Raw genomic sequence first — 16,703 nt, 5'->3', positions numbered from 1 at the left:
GGAAGAAGGGGGTGGGGGGAGCAGGGCAGTAGGCACTATAACAACTTCAAAAAGTTGAAGTTGTTAAAGTGCATATAGTGTCCCTTTAATTGTAGCTACTGCCTCTTTGGGTTTCCCTGTCAATAACAATAATGAGTTGGTGCACACTGAATGCAATGCATTTTCATTTGTAAACAGATTTAAAACAAAACATGCAATGCACAAAGTATCTATCTAGCTATCATGTGCTTTTTAACCCCTTCATGACAAAGGCAAATCACATTATATCATGACAGTGTTAAATGATTCTTAGATCACATATATATATATTTTAATGGTTTATGTTCTCATGTAGGAAAATTGCATTGTTCAAAATCTTTAAATTGCTTATTATAGTTAATACTTGGCGTTGGATATGAATGATTATATAATGTATATTCCATTATTCTTTAACTCCATAAACCATCATCGCAATTTGTTGTCATCACAATCTGGACCCTATAGACTTATGCCAATACCGGATGTCCTTCTCATTTCATTTTGGCAAATGCATTGATTCCTGCACTCGTTAAAAGCATGGGATCTTTAACCCCTTAAGGACCAAACTTCTGGAATAAAAGGGAATCATGACATGTCACACATGTCATGTGTGCTTAAGGGGTTAAAGAAAAGATTGTTACGATGACTTGATCATTACAAGATTAATCCCTTACTATTGTCTGTTTTCTGTCTGTTTGCAGGAAAAACAGCTACGAGATCAGAAACTCTGGGAATTATTTCATTCACAATGGAAAGATTTGCCTAGGTGAGCGATTTTATTATGTCTACCGTACCACGTTCTCTATTTTATTAGACTGACATGGGATAGCTGTTAATTATTGGGATTGCAGTCCAACAAGTGGAGGTCCATGACAGCCGTTGGTAGAGAATTATGGGAATTACAGTGTAGAATCTGAAGGACGATGACAACCATTGGCTGGGATAATAAATAAAAACTGCAGACCAGCAAATGTGAAGTTGGATTGACATAATTGAATCAGATTATCTAGTGCTGTTTTTTCAGTGTCCACTAGATGTCAGTAGAGAATATAAAGTAATTTTTTTCCTTTGGGTTACTGTTACCCAAGACATTGTCTTATACTTCTGTGCGTGTTACAGTCAATCAAGTGTTTCTCTTTAAAATATCTTTTATTATTATTATTTTATTACAAAATTCCATAGTGCTGTATTTTATGAACTCCATGCAATTTACCACTGGTAAGGTTAATGCATAAATGTTGACAATCGCATTTGAACGTCATAGATTTTAGTTTGCACTTTAATGAGAATGTTTACAAAGCAGCACAATTGTGTTAACTGTTGCTCAGACATCAGTGGAGAAAAGTCTTGTTACACGAAAGGACACTCTATGAGCCATGTCCTTTCATTTTAAATGTCTCCTAGTTTGTCTGTTTGTCAGATTGCTCTGTCTCCTCTGTTGGGGGTAATAAACTAATAAGCATTATCTTTCTCGACCAATATTACCCCACAATCTTACTACACATGAACCTGTCAATTTTGGGGGCATTATGTAAGCCCTACTGACATTTTATCATCAGTGGCTCATGTCGGCCGGTTTTATATCCATCGTAGACCTTGTTTATGCAGTGATATTGAATGGATGTTCTTTATTTTCCTTTGTTTGATTTTCTTTTATAAGATGCCTGTTTCTGTGTTTTGAGAATATAAAAAATTATTATAATAAAAAAAAAAAAAATTCTTGCTAGTTCTACTTTTTTATGCCCAGCCTGGAATATGATATACATAGCATGGACATGTTCTTTTACCAGATAATCTACTACCAACATTGATTCAAATGTGCAAGTAGGGACCTGAACAGGTTGGAGGATTAAGCAAAGTACTTGACGGGTTTATTCACTTACACTGGAAATTGTGAAGATTTCAGAATGGCCAGCTTATCTTTTATTGCCTAAACTCTACAATTCCCTGGTTGGTTCTTTCCTCCATCATTATGGCATTGGGATCACGGTTAAAAGGTTACTCCTCTAAGCCTGGTTCGCTATGTTTATTCATGTTTTAAAAAAGAAAAATATGTCAGTCTCTCATAGGAGTGTAGTATAAACCATCTTGTTATCATTAACGTATGTTATCCCTTAATATCTCATATGCCATATGCCACAATAAAAGAAAGATTTACAAAAAAAAAAGGTTACTCCTAACACCATGACCACTTCAAATCAGTGAAGTGGTTGTGGTGGATAAAGTTACCCTTTAATCTAATAGTTATTATATATCAAACTTAAAAAACAAATCAAACTTTGTACCAAGTGACTCTTCTTTTCTATCTCATTGATTGTCTTGTCATAATACCTTTTATTTTTATATATCTTTAGATTTAAACATCCAAATATATTAGAATTGCTTGGATATAGTTCAACTTACGAAGCCACATGTTTGGTGTACCCATACCTTAGCAATGGATCACTCTTCAACAGGATACAGTGCATTGTAAGTTTTAAACACATCTAAAGATCTGATTAAGTTCTTTATTACAAAACACGGGCTATTAAAGAGAATTCATAATAGAGAATCAGATAGATTGTGTGTTCTCTATAAAAGACACTAGTTCAGACATGAATTTATTTTGTGGCTGTCAGCGATTGATAACTGTAGCACAACAGGATATTTGCAAAGTAACTAGCTGGGCGTTATGGGAAATGTAGTTTACGTATACCGTACCTGCATTGTCAAGTCACCTATCTTTGATCTACATGCCTGCCATTTTACACTTTTTTTTTTTTTTAGGGTAAAAGCGACCCATTGCTTTGGAAAGTTCGTTATAATATTCTGCAAGGCGTAGCAAAAGCCATTCAATACCTGCACACCATGAAACCTTCTCCAGTTATATGTGGCAATATAACCAGGTAAATAAGAACCTGTTCTATCTACTGCTAGCATTGTGCGTATTGTTATATTATAAGCTCATTTAAGCACGAACGACACCTCCTGAATAACAACCTTGCTTTGTCACAGTTACTTGTAAGGATCCCTTATCCATTTTGTAATGCTTTATTAAATAATAGTACTATATCACCCTAAAATATTTATTTCGCCCACCAACAAACATTACATAAATGATTGCGCTAAGGATTTTAAATACATTTCACTCACAGCATATAATAGGATACATTTAATAAATTTGAATCTATTCCGTTTCCAAATCTGGGTAAGGCTGATGATATTTCAGGGCTATTCAATGAATTTGTGAAGATTTGAAAAGGGAATTGTAAAGTTTTGTTCAAAAAGAGTTGATTTGAAGAATTTATCCAAATTATTTTGAAGTCAAATTTGCATAACTCCTGGTTTGGTGAATGATCCAATGTATTATTTTATTTATTTCTCAGCATCCTGCAATAAATCTTCCTATTTGTCACTAATATACATGGTGCCATGATTGATGTGATGATGTTTCTAGGAGAACATTCTATTACGAACGTAATGACATATCGGTACTCTCACCAGTTGGCGTACTTGACCTTTTTTTTAGATATATTATATTTGGCATAGATAGAGTATGTGAAGCATAGATCATCTGTAGGCTTTAACCATTTGCTTTGCTGTAGTTCATTGTAGGTCAAGAGGATAATACATCTGGGAGAGTTTAGTGATTTTTCTTTCCACTGGCACTATGAATAAAGTGTGTGACATTATACATAATAACATTGGGGAATAGCACAATTTTCACATTTTCCGCACAATGGTTCTCATTCTCATTTTCTGGTGTTCCAGCAAAAATATACTGCTTGATCAGCACTTTCAGCCGAAACTCTCAGATTTTGCCATGGTCCATTTGCGGTCCTACCTGATAAATCACATTTACACCATAAAGATGGATCATGCCACCCTCAAGTTTCTGGGATACTTGCCAGTGGAGTACATTAGGAGAGGAAATCTGTCTTCTAAAACGGACGTGTACAGCTATGGCGTTGTGAGTATTAACCAAAATTAACCCCTTCATTCCAAAACAAAGTATAATGGCAATTGGAAGCACTGAGCAAATGTTGCACCTGTCAATCAAAAATGCAGCACTTGGTAGATAATCCATATTTTATTTCTACATTTTGCTGGATAAATTTATAGAAAGCAGTTGGTAAAAGTCTTTTCCAAAGAGATATTTATATAAAACTTTTGCGTTGCTGCAGTAGGTAAGTATGTGCTTAAAGGACCACCATAGGCACCCAGACCACATCAGCTCAATGAAGTGTTCTGGGTGCCAGGTCCCCCTAGTTTTAACCCTGCAGCTGAAAACATAGCAGTTTCAGAAAAACTGCTATTTACACTGCGGGGTTAATCCAGCCTCTTGTGACAGTCACTAGAGGCGCTTCCGCGATTTCCACTGAGTAAATCGCACATATTTGACGCTGGACTTACACACGGACCTCTAGCGTTAAAAAAGATCCCCGTAGGAAAGCATTAATGCTTTCCTATGGGCGGGTTTGAATGTGCGAGTGCGACCGCCTCTGGACGCACATGCGCATTCGGTTCCACTCGGGAGCTGACGTCGATGGAGGAGGAGAGGTCACCAGTGCTGAGGGAGCCCGGCGCTGGATTAAGGTAAGCAAATAAATGGTTAATTACCTATTTATTTGCCGCAGAACGGGGCCCTAGTCACCATTTAGGTGACTAGGGCTCTATAGCGTTAGGAATACATATTTGTATTCCTAACGCTATAGTGTTCCTTTTAATATGTCTGGATCTCAATCCCAAAATGACTCGCCTGAGTGACTACAAGCATTGTGAGATTGATCTAGAGGCATTGGGAAGAATAAATTAGGAACATGTCATTCATTTAAACAATATTCTAGCACTACCTACAAAAACTACAATTCCCATGACTCCCCATGCTATACCAGCTTTCAACTTGTGCCAATGGAAAATATTGTCATGGTATTTTGTGTATAACTGAAAATTTGCCTGATAAATCAATATTCAGACACGCATGTGATTCATTTTATTCTGAATTTTCTAGATAATGATGGAGGTTTTAACCGGACATCAAGCTGTTCTAAAAGGACCTGAAAACATATTTTTGGTAAGCTGCTTACATGGATGTTGTTATGCAAAATGCATCAATGAAATGGTCAGAGTGCACTGGCCCTTTAGTTTTTAACAATGCAAACTAAAACATTGCCATTTAGTATATATAGCAATCTTAAGTTTGTAATATTAAACACACCTCTACGGCTGTCTTCCTCTTTGCAAATGAGGAGGCCCCCATTTAAATTGTCAGCATAACACTATAGGTACACATATCTGTATTCGTAACACTGTAGTAGTAGTGTTCCTTTAACAATAGTAACTGTGTACATAATGCTGTGTGTATGTTGATTTAATTTAGACTGTTGGCACCATTTTCATAGTGGTCATTATATATTATCAGTGTTAATTGTTTTGTGTAATTTTATGAAGTTGTGATATGCATGGTGTTTTAATGGTGTAAGTGTTATTAACTGGTGCAATGCTTAAAATTCTAACTATAACAGTCTTATGTGGTTTGTGTGTGTGTGTGTGTGTGTGTGTTTGCAAACTGTTTTAAATGAGCTAGGTGTTGTATAACTAGTGTGGTGTAAGTTTTTGTGTTTAAATCAAGATGTTTGTAGAACTGGTATAAATAGCACACATACTGCTATATATACATGCTGTTTTTACCGTGGAAGGTCTTGTTTAAATACTGGGGCATTTAAATTGTTGCAGTTCTTTTGTAACTAGTCCACTGTGTGTTTTGTTCTAATTGAAGTAATCAATGTATGAATAGTATGTTGTTGGAATGGAATGTTAATTGTTGTAGCTAAATAACTTGTGTAGTAAGTAACACAGTTGATGTAAGTGTGTAAGTGCGTGTAGTAAACGAATTGATGTAGTTATGTTGTGTGCGTGGTCTTTAAATTGAGGTAACTGATGCTGTAGTAGTTGTTAGTGATGTGTGGTATTCTAACTGATGTGGTTCTAATAGAAATAGTGTGGCATGTGCCCTTTTCAAAAGTGTTTGTCTTGGTTGGTGTGTGTCCTTTTATTTGACAGATGTTTTGTAACGAATATTGTTCTGTGTGTCATTTCAACAGCGAGAGTTACTGTGGGAGCTAACAGAGAAAAATGGAGTGGAGTCTCTTGTGCCAATTCTGGATGATAAATGTGATAGCTGGCCTGAAGCTACTGCACACAGACTATTGAGCTTGTCCATGGCTTGCACTTCATCGCGTGTCAAGCAAAGACCCACCATGGCAGAGGTCAGCGCCTATGTTTTTATAGTATCATAAATCACTCGTGATTCTGTGTCTGGTAGATCTTCAGCACTACCTAAAAGTCTGTGACTTTATGAATTATTAGATATAATTTCTTAACAGAGAAACCAGTATGATTTATTTCACATTGAACATCATAATGAAATACATTGGGGATTCTTCACTGAAACAGGACAAAGGAATTAATCCCTTGAGGCTTCAATGGTCGAGATGAAAACATAACTGTATTGGAGACGTTTTAACAATTCAGTTAAATTAGCTTCAAATTTCTAATTCTTTTGCCATTTTTCCTGGTTAAACACATACAAGTGTGAAATATGATAATGTGAAAGGATTAATAGCTGGTTAGTCACATGCACCAAATGTACAAAAAGAACAAAGACCCTGGTGTTTTAATATGTCAAGATTTCAGACTCCTGATCAAATGTATGTTACAAAGTGAAACATTGACATATTAGAACACCATTTTCTATTTCAATAAGAGGGCCTACGGTGCTGATTTTTGTTAAAGGGACACTATAGTCCCCAAAACAACTTTAGCTTAATGAAGCAGTTTTGGTGTACAGATCATGCCCCTGCAGTCTCACTGCTCAATTCTCTGCCATTTAGAAGTTAAATCACTTTGTTTATACAGCCCTAGTTACACCTCCTTGCATGTAACTTGCAAAGCCTGAATAAACACTTCCTGTAATGAGTCAACTAATGTTTACACTTCCTTTATTGCAAATTCTGTTAAATTTAAAATTCCTTAACTCCTGCTCTGCAAATAGCTTGCTAGCCCCTGCAGGAGCACCCTGTGTGTAATTAAAGTTAAATTTACGGAGCAGGAGATAAAAACTTTTAAAGTGTGTTACATCTGCTTGAAATTGAAATCATTTTGTTTTCATGCAGGCTGTGTGAGTCACAGCCAGTGGAGGTGTGGCTTGGGCTGCATAACCAGAAACAATAGTAAAATTCACTCCTAAATAGCAGAGACTTGAGCAGTGACACTTCAGGTGTATGATCTATACACCAAAACTATAGTGACTGTAGTGTCACTTTAACATATATAATCATTTGCCGTCTGTAGAAATATCGGATTGATCATGTTGATGAAAGACCTACAATGAAAAATATATTATTATTTGGGCAATCATGTGTCAGCGTTCAGGTGATGAATATGCGTATATCCCAGTAAACTCCATAAGCATCTTGCTCCCTGTCTGAATTACCGCTTACATTAAACGGCTGTACACCTCTCCCTGGAATCAGAGTGGTGTATTTTACAATAGACTGAGCTGAAAAACAACTTGCAAAATGCATGGCTCGTTTAGAGACTACTTCACATACAGAAACGTTCCTCCAAAAAACCCTTGTAGGTAAATCCCTCTGTTTTACGGATAGTTTGGAAATATAATCAGACGTCAAGGAGTTAGATAAGAATGCACCCAACTAAAAGCATGCACCTGATTTAAATTTGTGAATATGTAACAAGAACTTGTTAATTTTAATTTGTAAATTGTATATTATTATGGCCTTTTCAGGTACTTGAAGCAATTGGAAACTCAAAGAACAGCCAGTATAGTGAAAATGATCCCAAATCACTGAAGTCTGTTCCACCTTCCCAATGTCCTTCACCAACTTCATTAAATCTTTGCAATGTCCCCGAGGAGAGTGACGAAAGCCAAGACTATCCAATCCGATTGCTGCAAAAAAAGAAATTGACAGAAACTCCTTGTGAATGCAGTCAGTCGGAGGTCACATTCCTAGGAACACCCAGACATCCATCACATTCTGAGTTCATGCTGCTTCCCGAGTCCAATTCACACAAACCTGTTGAGTGTAGCTGCTCCACAGAGACAGAGAGCTTGACGTCCTGCGAAAACTGCATAGCAAGTGGATATGGACACAGCAATATCATCGAAAGTTAAATAGGTCCATCGAAAGTTAAATAGGTCCATCGAAAGTTAAATAGGCCCTAGATCTTTTTGGGGTACTGCTGCTTAGGAGAGCAGCATAGTCCATAGCAGCAGGGTTACTGTACTTAATGTCCAAGTTCATCCTGTTGGCTACATTGAAAGTAATGGTATTGAAGTAACAGCTGCCCAATATATTGGACTCTAGACACAGTTTGTCACTTTAGTTACCTTTCACGTTTTGTTTATTAGTGCATAATTATGAAATCAAACAAAATAAGCTACATTTATAATAATGCACACTTCATCTTTCTTATACTTTAATAACACCATCCTGTTTTTAGGCTGGTCTAAACTGTATATATAAATTGTATTAAATGTTGCCCATTTTATTTAACTGTTTTTATGCTGGAGGATCCAAACCTTTCATTTTGTTGTTTATTCATAAAACAATGCGTCGACAACAACAAAAAATCAAACTGGAAAATAATAAAATGGGGAAAAGATTTCTCCAATTCAAGAGTGTTTTTATTCCCCAAGCTATTATTTTTGGCTCTTTTAGATACTATGCTTTAATCAATTAGTATCATTATAATAATTTATGGATAAAGCGCCAACGCATTCTGCAGCACTCTACATGGGTACTATTGATAAAGTCAAAGTACAATACATCAGAGACAATGCAAAATTTGACAAACAAATATAGGAAGAGTCGACGGCCCGATAGATGTACAGCTTCCACTTGCACAATAAGATTCGAGGGAATGCGACATTTGCTAGAAATTTGTATAGATTACATTTTATGCTCTTTATGCATTCTTGTACACACGTGAAAAAACTTTACAATAGTGGATGTTTATTTTTGTATACTTCGGCAGTACACATTTCTTTAGTACATAATGATATCAGGTATCAGGCCGTTTCCAGACGTATGAATGACTTGAATTTGAATTCTGAATCAATATTTCACGACTGCTCCCCTGGGAGCTGACTCTATATTGATTTCCTACTGAGATATTGACATATAATGAGTTTTGTGAAATTATTGATATTCTCTGATTTGTTTTTGTTTTTTGCCATTTATTATTGGTGTCTGCTGTTATACTCAGTATTGTACAGACCTCTTCTTTATGTTTTAATATTTTCTTTAAATGTGCTAATTTATTTAATTTGCAATTTTCATTTGTATTTTTAAGAATGCTAGATAAAACTGTTTGTAATACATTTTGCAACTAAGATGGGTACTGCAGTCTCCATTACGTAATATACTTTATTATTTATCATTTCAGTGTGATTTTCATTATTCATAATATTTATTGTCTGATGCACTAGCTATATTCATATGTATTTGTTTACGATGTGTACACTTCCAGGTGTGATTAATATGCTTAAAACCAGAAAATGTAAAAAAAAAATGTATACAACTCGATTCTGTTTTTGTGTTTAGTGGAGTTAATGAGTGGTTCTATCCATTACTAAAAAAAACCTCCTTTTATAAGCAAAATGAACTTGCTGCCTTATCTAACAGGATGTGGTACAGAACATGTGGGTTCATTATTATTATTATTATTATTATTAATATTAAGATTTTATTATTTATATAGCGCCATCAGATTCCGTAGCGCTGTTCATCAATGTATTGTTTGTAAGCACATTGGCTGTATCAGTGTTTAAGAATTATTACTACCCAGATCCCTAATTAAGGTCAAGCAGTCTCAGCCCAGTATGGAATGGCTGTATATGTTGCATATTGTATAAGTTATGTTGTATAAGTTTTTTTTAATCAACTGCAATAATTACCTTTTGAGGGTTAACTCCACCTCTATTGGTCATCTACCAGACAGCCATTAGAGGGACTTCCGGGTCATTAGGCGACATTTGCTCACCGAACTGAATCTTGATGTCCTAATGCTATGCAGGAGCACCGGGGGGGGGGGGGGGGGGGGGGAGAGGGGGGAAGGGGGAGGCCACGATGAATGGGGGCTCTATAGGGAGCTTTAGAGCCTGGGAAAAAAACGTTGTTTTGCAGGCACTTTAGATTCCCTTTAACAAAACTAGCAAGCTATCCATTTCTTTTTAGCCATTTGTCGATCCGTCTAACAATCAATACATATCTGTTTAGGGCTTGTAGCACTCATGAGTCCTTCAAGTGAAGAGCTGCTTTATTAAACATTTAAGCAGTGATCAACATTCTGGTCCGACTGCTGGACCATGATCAAGACGCAAATACAGGGTCATTCACTAAAATAAGAATACAAAGTGAATTTTAAACTTAAGGCCAGAGTAGCCACACTGAAATTATAGCTGACTTGGAGAATGTTTCCAGTTCTGCTACTCTGGCCTTAAATTTTTAATTCAGTTTCAATTCACCCTTGAATTTTCACTTTAGTGAACGACCCTGATAATGAGCATACAGTGGTTTATATATGGCAGGGAAAGTAAAATATAGCCGGTTAACATGGCGTAAGAGATGAATGATTTGTGTAAATAAAGGTAACGCATAATGCCATGGATATATTTAATAGATGCTTTAAGCACCATGTCACTCTGAGACGAAGAATAATGTCCAAATTTGCACGAAATTGATATTGCTAATGCCGAAGTATGAACTTCTGCTAGAGCATATCAATGCAGACTACAAGGACTGTGTGCGCCTAAAAAAAGGCAGGTAAGTGGCAAGCCTTTCGTAAATAGTTTGACGGCTATCTGTGGGATGGCGCCAGCGCACTTTAGTGGTTATGGTTTTGAGAGCGCTCCATTAACATGAAAGGCATATGTACCGGGAAGTGAAGGCTAAAAGAGAAACACAAAATGAATACAGGCGCAATAAAAACAACACCGTGTTTGGTGATATGTGACGGATACACTGTACGTGTCACTGGTGATGCCATGACAAGGGGGCATATCAGAGTGGCATTCACACTGGCCAGTCCCACTCAAAGTTCTTCCATGCATTGAGTGCGCTGTTGTGCATCATACATGGCATGCTCGCCCTCTGCTCTCTTGGTCTGCAGAGTTCCCATAAGTGGCGCACCAGACAATAAAAAAGTGATACAGTTGAGTGGTATCAACCCTCGCATCGGCAGGAGCAGGGAACAATGGTATCCTCATTAACCCACTCTTTTCCCAGGAGTAGAGAGTAATCACATCCTTAATAACTTATCAACGCAGAGCATGAAGCGAAGGCATCCTTATTAACCCAGAGAGTAATCATATCCTTAATAACTTATCAACGCAGAGCATGAAGCGATGGGATCCTTTTTAACTCTATCTTTTCCTGGAATAGGATCTGTTTATAAGGAAACAATATTCAAGCTAAATGAAATAATAGTCTAACAAGCCAAAAAGTCACTGAATTTAGAGGTTGGCATTGTATTTTCTGAGAATTTTACCACCCAAGAGAAAATGAATGGGCAATGTGCTCCCCCTAGTGGTAGGCTAGCTGCCAACAGGCACAATAAAAATTCAAAAAGTAAAAAATGATTTTCCCTTATGAACAGCAGCAAAAACCTTCCTCCCACCACTCCATGACTACATTTCATGTATAGAACTGTATTAGAACAAGTAAAAAAGGTGTTTTACAAAAGGCGAGCAATTTATTGTTTATTTTCAAGAAAATTACCCTTTCCCAATAATATCATTTCATGTAAATGGCATGCATAAAAAAACACATCATAATAAAAATGAAAGTAATCAACCAAAATTCAATCAAGATTCCAGGAGAATTGAGCGAATAACTCAAAATTCTGCAACTGCATGATATTCCATCAAATCTGCCAGAACATTTCTTTTGAAGCTGACATTAGCTTTTACAAATTTTGTAAGTACTAGAAAATCATTTTGTATGTGGAAAACATAAAATAAGAATGTCAGTACTAAAAAGAAATATTAACCCATCACAAGCCAATTTCCCCAAAGTTACCGTCAAAATATGGTATTTTTTTTATTGCATTTGAATAGTTTATGTTTTTTCCCCATTATCACAACACTATACGCAGTATGTCTCTTAATTATTAATCTTATAAATAAAAAGCCAGCTGAATGATATCTGAAATAAACAGATGAACCAAGTAATGGATGTAATTGCATATTGCTGGATATTTTATATTAAAAACAGGATTGGAAGTCCCTGCATATAAACCTTATATTCTAACACACATCGTACAATATAGTGAACATGGGTCTCTGCTCTTACATTTTAATATGAAGGTTACAATAAAGAGAAAAGAGGCCTCTGCTTCCAGAATGTAAAGGAACACTATAGCATCAGGAATAAAAACATGCATTCCTAACGCTATAGTGTCCTACTACCAATTTAGATTCCCCCACGCCACGTTTTACTTACCTTTACTCCATCGCTGCACTCTGGATTTTGTGAGGCGTCAAATCACTCGAACATCACAGTTTACATTACCCAACACCCCCACATGTCCCCATAAATTCCACCCGCAGAGATCCTTCAACCAATCACATGACTCCTATACCCCTTTAAACCTTTACGTTCACCGTCATCCTGGCCTTTCACTTCTGAAGCTGTGTCCTCAATTAATCCACTCATCATTCCGTCGCATTACCCTGGCCTCCTTATTACAGCCCCATAAGCAAAGTATAGATTAACTCCGTCCAATTATTTTTGATCAATAAACTGTTGGGTCAGGTCAAATATGACAAGCCCGTCCACATGTAATTTTTAGTTTTCTTTAGCCGGGTGAATCTAACCTATTTATTCTTTCCCAATTCCTGCCCGAGATGAATTTCCCACCATCCTCTCTATGCCAGTTTTTCCTTCTCCGTACACCGTAAGGAGATGGGTTAATTTCTCATACAAATGATTCTCCACCTTGTTCCTTCAAATCCCTAATTTATCTCATGAACCTTAGCTCTTCCCTCTAGTTTCACTTCATTTTCCAATGTAATTCTATCACTTCCTCTCCATCTCCAGGCAATCAAACTCTTCAACTCATTCAATATTCCTCCTTATCCAATCTTATCATTGTATTTCCTCTCCATTTCTCATTGCACTTGTCTTCTCTCCTCATTTCCTCCATCCTTTCCTCCTCATTACCCTCACTCATTACCAATACTGGTACCCTAATTCTATCCTTCCATGCACCCAGTCCTTTATAGAACTATAAAAAAAAATGCTATCTTGAACTAATTATGTGTTCTTGAATTCTTGCTTATTGTCATTTCTAATTGCAAATGTATGCTACATAAAATCAAATATAATTCTGTTTTGTCTGAATGCTATAATTCTGCCCATTATCTGTTGCAATGACATGTTCCTGATTAAATGTAATATGACAGTAAAGAAAAATAACAAGACTCTTAGAATATAACAAAACACGACAATTGTCTTCTTACCAAATGACTTGGGCAGAATTAGATAAAGATTGTGTGAAATATTATGTTGGGAAGTGACATTTTAAGGATTAAATCTAATTGCTGAATGATCTGGAGCTTCTAAATCTTAAATTACTGCCTTAGTACAGTGTTCGGATATCAGATTAGAAAATGTTATGCTTGGACACCAGCCGTGAAAGAATTATTTTTAAATATCAGCTATGATGGAATTGAAAGGACACTCCAAGCTGGAGATTACATATTCTTTAAATGAAATATAGAGATAATGCATAAAAATAAAGGCAAAGACCATTAAATATGATTAAAAAAAACATGTTTTAAAAAAGCTTCTCACATTTTTTTTTTTTTAGACAATCTTTATTTTTGCATTATATTTGACATATGTCAATAGGGTGGTACAGTTATGCACATAACAACATTTATAGAAGACAATATGGTTAAGTGATGTGTACAACAAAAAATTGTGGACAGTAAGTTCAATGAACTGCATGCTGTTTGTGAACGGTAACATTCAAATACATTGGATCATGTAACTAGGTTCATCTTCTTTCAGGTGTGGATGACAGAAACCGTACAGAGAGGGGGGAAACGGGATGTCCCTATCTAATGGGGCGTAAGTGAACTTCCCTCAGCTAGGGGTTTTAGGTGTTCTATGAGCGGGGTAAGGAGGATAGTTCCTCAGATGGAGTGCTCAGTTACCCGGCTGCATATGACCAAGAAGGTGATTTCGGAGACAGTTAGTGAGTAAGGTCCGGTCAAGTTGCGAATCGTATCCGGTCCACTGCCAGGGGGTAGTGTGTGTGGGAGCTCTACTTTAATAAGTCCGGTCGTAGATGTTCGTTCTACGGGCTCTAAATCGCTTCAGGGTGCTGGTCTTGCGTCAGGGACCATGTGTGTAGGTCTCGGGATTCGGGCCTGTGCATAGTCAGCGTTGCTGTATTCAGTGCCAGGTTGTCTCAAGACCGTAGGGGTGTGCGGTCTAGAGTGAAGGATTCGAGGTAAGTAAGGGCATGTGTGAGGGTCAACATTGGGACAGTCTTAGGGGAGCGGGTGTCAGCGGGTTGTGGTTTAGTCAGAACTCAGTCGGCATGAACTCCGACTCATTAATCAGTTGAGTGGATGGGATAATGGAGGGGGGGATAAAGGAGGGGGGGATAAAGGAGGGGGGGAGGGGGAAGGGGGGGGAGAGGAGACCCTCGGCTCCCCGCTCCGTCCATCATGAGGTACCATAGCCACGGTGCCCAGGTGCGGTCACATTTCTCTAGTCTCCCGTGAAGCGCTGCCGTGAGCGATTCCATGTGGTGTATCTCTCCCACCTTGTCCAGCCACTGCCGGAGGGTAGGCGCATCCTTCTGTTTCCACCTAGTTGGGACCATCGCTGCTGCCGCAGAGAGCAGGTGTTTAAGTAGGGATTTTTTGTACGTGGAGATGGACATATCTGTGTGGTGAAGAAGCATAGTGAAGGGGTTGGGGAGGGAGGGTGATATCCGTTATGAGACGGATGTTCTCCCTGATTGCTGCCCAAAAGGGCGCAATGTCAGGGCAGCTCCACCAGATATGGATAAAAGAGCCGTCCGGGGCCCCGCACCTCCAGCACTCGTCTGGTATTTCTGGGTTTATACGGTGTAGGATGTCTGGGGTTCTGTACCAGTGTGTGAGGATTTTAAAGCTTGTCTCCTGGAGCTTGGAGCTGATGGAGCATTTATGAGACAGTATAAAGATCTTTTCCCATTCTTGTTCTGTGAGCGTGGTCCCTGTCTCCATTTCCCACCTTGTTATATACCTCGGGTGGGACTGGTGTTCACTGCTGAGAAGGGTCGCGTATAGCAGCGAGACTCCCCTTTCCGGATGTGTTTGGGCTGTGCAGAGGGATTCGAACTGCGTGGGTGGCCTGTTCAGGCATTGTTTGTTTGGGAAGGCCGTGTAATAAGCTCGTATTTGGGCGTAATGAAAGAGATCTATGCCAGTAGGCGTCTTGTCCCCCATTATGTCTGTGAGAGGTCTGAGTTGGTTTCCTCGCAGTAGCTGTCGGAAGCTAAGCCAGCCAGTGTCCGTGAATGCGCGTAGGTCTGAGGGCGTGAGTCCCCCTCCCACCTTTGGGTTATGTGTGATGGGTGTAAGGGGGCCGTCGGTGGTGGTGAGTTGGTGTGTGAACCGTAGCTTGCACCAAACCCGTAGCGTAGCATCGGTCAAGGGATTACCTGTTCGCAGAGTTGTTAGAGTGAGGGAGCTGAGCCATAAACGGGATGGGAGTGTGCCCCCCGCCTGTGCCTGCTCCATGGGAACCCAAAGTTTGGCTGTGGGACGGGCATGCCAATCTATTACCCTGAGTAAGTGTGCTGCGTGGTAGTATCCCCGGAGGGATGGGAGGCCTGCCCCCCCTTTACTTTTAGGGCGCTCAAGGAGCTTCCTACTTATTCTGCTTGCTTTACCGCTCCAAACAAACTGTCTTATTGCCGTGTCCAGTGTCTGGAAGAATGACCTGGGTATAGTTATGGGGATCGCTTGAAACAGATACAGAAGGCGCGGCAGCACATTCATCTTTATGGCGTTAATTCGGCCAAACCAGGAGACGTAGAGGCCCTTCCACCGATGTAGGTCTGCTTGTAAGACCGAGAGTATGGTAACGAAGTTTAGCCGGAACAGGTGTGTTAGGTCACTGGGCAGCCAGACGCCGAGGTATTTGAGTTTGACGTCGCACCAGGAAAAGCGAAACTGTGATTTTAAATGCGTGACTCTCTCAGCGGTGAGTGAAATCGGCAAGGCTTCCAATTTGCTTAGGTTTAGCTTAAGGTTGGAGACCTCCCCGAAGATTCTGAAGGCTCGGAGGAGATTGGGGAAGGAGATTGTGGGGTTGTCTAGGAAAAATAACATGTCGTCCGCATAGGCGGCCACTTTATGCACTGTGTGGTGGTGCCTATACCCGGTGATTCCCCCATCCCATCTGACCGCCTCTAGGAATGGTTCTAGAGTGAGGGCAAACAGGAGGGGGGACAGGGGGCAGCCCTGTCTGGTTCCGTTTCGAATGGCAAAGGGAGCAGAGAGACCGCCGTTAATCCGAATGCGGGCCGTCGGGTTAGTATATAGGGCGAGGATCCACGAGCGTATGTGAGGGCCGAACTTCATGTGACAGAGGGTGGCTTCGAGGTACTGCCAGTCTACC

General features: G+C 39.0%; 1 protein-coding gene across 1 annotated transcript in view; it reads left to right on the top strand.

The window, feature by feature from the left end:
- The window catches only part of IRAK3 (interleukin 1 receptor associated kinase 3), a 28,821-nt gene extending 19,239 nt beyond the window's left edge, over positions 1-9,582 (top strand). Inside the window, exons 6-13 of the mRNA XM_063445134.1 lie at positions 720-784; positions 2,373-2,487; positions 2,785-2,903; positions 3,769-3,967; positions 5,009-5,071; positions 6,102-6,266; positions 7,805-8,195; positions 8,236-9,582. Of these exons, the coding sequence (XP_063301204.1) occupies positions 720-784; positions 2,373-2,487; positions 2,785-2,903; positions 3,769-3,967; positions 5,009-5,071; positions 6,102-6,266; positions 7,805-8,191 (1,113 nt within the window). The 3' untranslated portion in view covers positions 8,192-8,195; positions 8,236-9,582. The remainder of the gene's footprint in view (positions 1-719; positions 785-2,372; positions 2,488-2,784; positions 2,904-3,768; positions 3,968-5,008; positions 5,072-6,101; positions 6,267-7,804; positions 8,196-8,235) is intronic.
- Positions 9,583-16,703: the final 7,121 nt, after the last annotated feature.

The sequence above is a fragment of the Pelobates fuscus genome, chromosome 3 (genome assembly GCF_036172605.1).
Source record: "Pelobates fuscus isolate aPelFus1 chromosome 3, aPelFus1.pri, whole genome shotgun sequence".
Taxonomy (NCBI): Eukaryota; Metazoa; Chordata; class Amphibia; order Anura; family Pelobatidae; genus Pelobates; species Pelobates fuscus.
This window is presented reverse-complemented; position numbering and strand designations above follow the sequence as displayed.